This window comes from Dipodomys ordii, unplaced genomic scaffold (assembly GCF_000151885.1).
Source record: "Dipodomys ordii isolate 6190 unplaced genomic scaffold, Dord_2.0 Scaffold138, whole genome shotgun sequence".
Classification (NCBI taxonomy): Eukaryota; Metazoa; Chordata; class Mammalia; order Rodentia; family Heteromyidae; genus Dipodomys; species Dipodomys ordii.
This window is the reverse complement of record NW_012267354.1, coordinates 770,432-771,742: the sequence shown is the minus strand read 5'-3', so window position 1 is coordinate 771,742 and position 1,311 is coordinate 770,432. Positions and strand designations below refer to the sequence as shown.

The 1,311-nt window shown below is 56.0% G+C and overlaps 1 protein-coding gene across 6 annotated transcripts in view; it reads left to right on the top strand.

The window, feature by feature from the left end:
* The first annotated feature begins 356 nt into the window (after positions 1 to 356).
* Atat1 (alpha tubulin acetyltransferase 1) overlaps positions 357 to 1,311 on the top strand; it is a 26,777-nt gene continuing 25,822 nt past the window's right edge. For 3 of the 6 annotated variants that reach the window (XM_013031200.1, XM_013031204.1, XM_013031203.1), the window contains exons 1-2: positions 357 to 485; positions 935 to 995. In XM_013031200.1, coding sequence (XP_012886654.1) covers positions 379 to 485; positions 935 to 995 — 168 coding nt within the window. In that variant the 5' untranslated portion in view covers positions 357 to 378. The remainder of the gene's footprint in view (positions 486 to 934; positions 996 to 1,311) is intronic. The other 3 variants (XM_013031198.1, XM_013031199.1, XM_013031202.1) reach the window with 2 other exon arrangements.

The following is a 1,311-nucleotide window of genomic DNA, read 5'->3' as shown; positions in this document are numbered from 1 at the left end:
TCTGGATCACACCTGGCAGAGACAGGTGCACCAACCTAGCTGGATGGCTTCTGTGACCCCTCCCTCTACCCCTCAACCCCCTAGCTCTGTTCGTGTTCCCAGCTGCTCACTGGGGACCTAAAGGAGCCTTAGGAGTGAAATACTAGGCCCCGGAAACAAGCGTTGCGCTGGCATCACTGGAGCTGCTTGGCGAAGGTACAGCTGGTTTGGAGACACGGAGATCGCTTCCCTGCTGGGCTTGGGGGCGGAGGGCGGCCCGCCCGGGGGCGGTCCCAGAGCCCCCGCCCCCCCCGCGCCTGGAAATAAAGGCGCGCGGGGCGGGGCCTCAGGGCGGAAGTGACATCTCGTGCGGGCGGGTCCCGTCTCGCACAATGGGCCATGGAGTTCCCGTTTGATGTGGACGCGCTGCTCCCGGAGCGGATCACGGTGCTGGACCAGCACCTGCGGCCCCCGGCCCGCCGACCCGGAACCACAACGCCGGCCCGGTGACACCTCAAGCCCGCCCCATGGCCCTTCCCTCCCGGTTTCCCTCTGAGCCGGGTCCAGGCACCACGCCCCCTTCTCACAGATTACTAGCCTTTCCTTTTGAGGTCCCGGCTCCGCCCTTTTGATGACTTTTGACCTTAAACCTAATGGACTAGATCCGTTCTTAAATCTGTGACCTTTTTTACCCTTTGTGTCCTATCTGGTCGTTAACAGTCTGTGATTGACCTCACTGCTTCTTAGTAATCTTAACTAGGGAGAAGGGAGGGGACCATCTTGAAAGCTCTAGCAAATGTTTGGGTTCCAGAGGGTGGGATTGCATTTGGAAGACTCTCAAGCTAAGGCAGAAGGGCCTTAAACGTTGAACCTGTGTTGAAGCTGTAGCCCAGTCCCAGGAATGACTGACCAGGGACCACTAATTCAGTGAATGTCTGACTCTTTGTCTCTACAGTGTTGATCTGCAGCAGCAAATAATGACCATCGTAGATGAATTGGGCAAAGCCTCTGCTAAGGTATTGGGGCATAAAGTAAAGGAGGATTTGGGGGGATGGGCACATAAGGGAGGCCTAGGTCCATTGGTACCTAAGGACTTGCAAAATATCTGCCTTCTGGGCTGGGAATGTGCTAGCCTAGCGTGCATGAAGTCCTGGTTTTGATTTCTCAGCATAAACAGAAAAGGCCAGGAGTGGTGCTGTGGTCAATTGGTAGAGTACTAGCCTTGAGCAAAAGAAGCTTAGGGGGCTGGGAAGGTGGCTCAGTGGTAGAGTGCTTGCCTTGCATGCATGAGGCCCTGGGTTTGATTCCTCAGCACCACATAAGCAGAAAAAG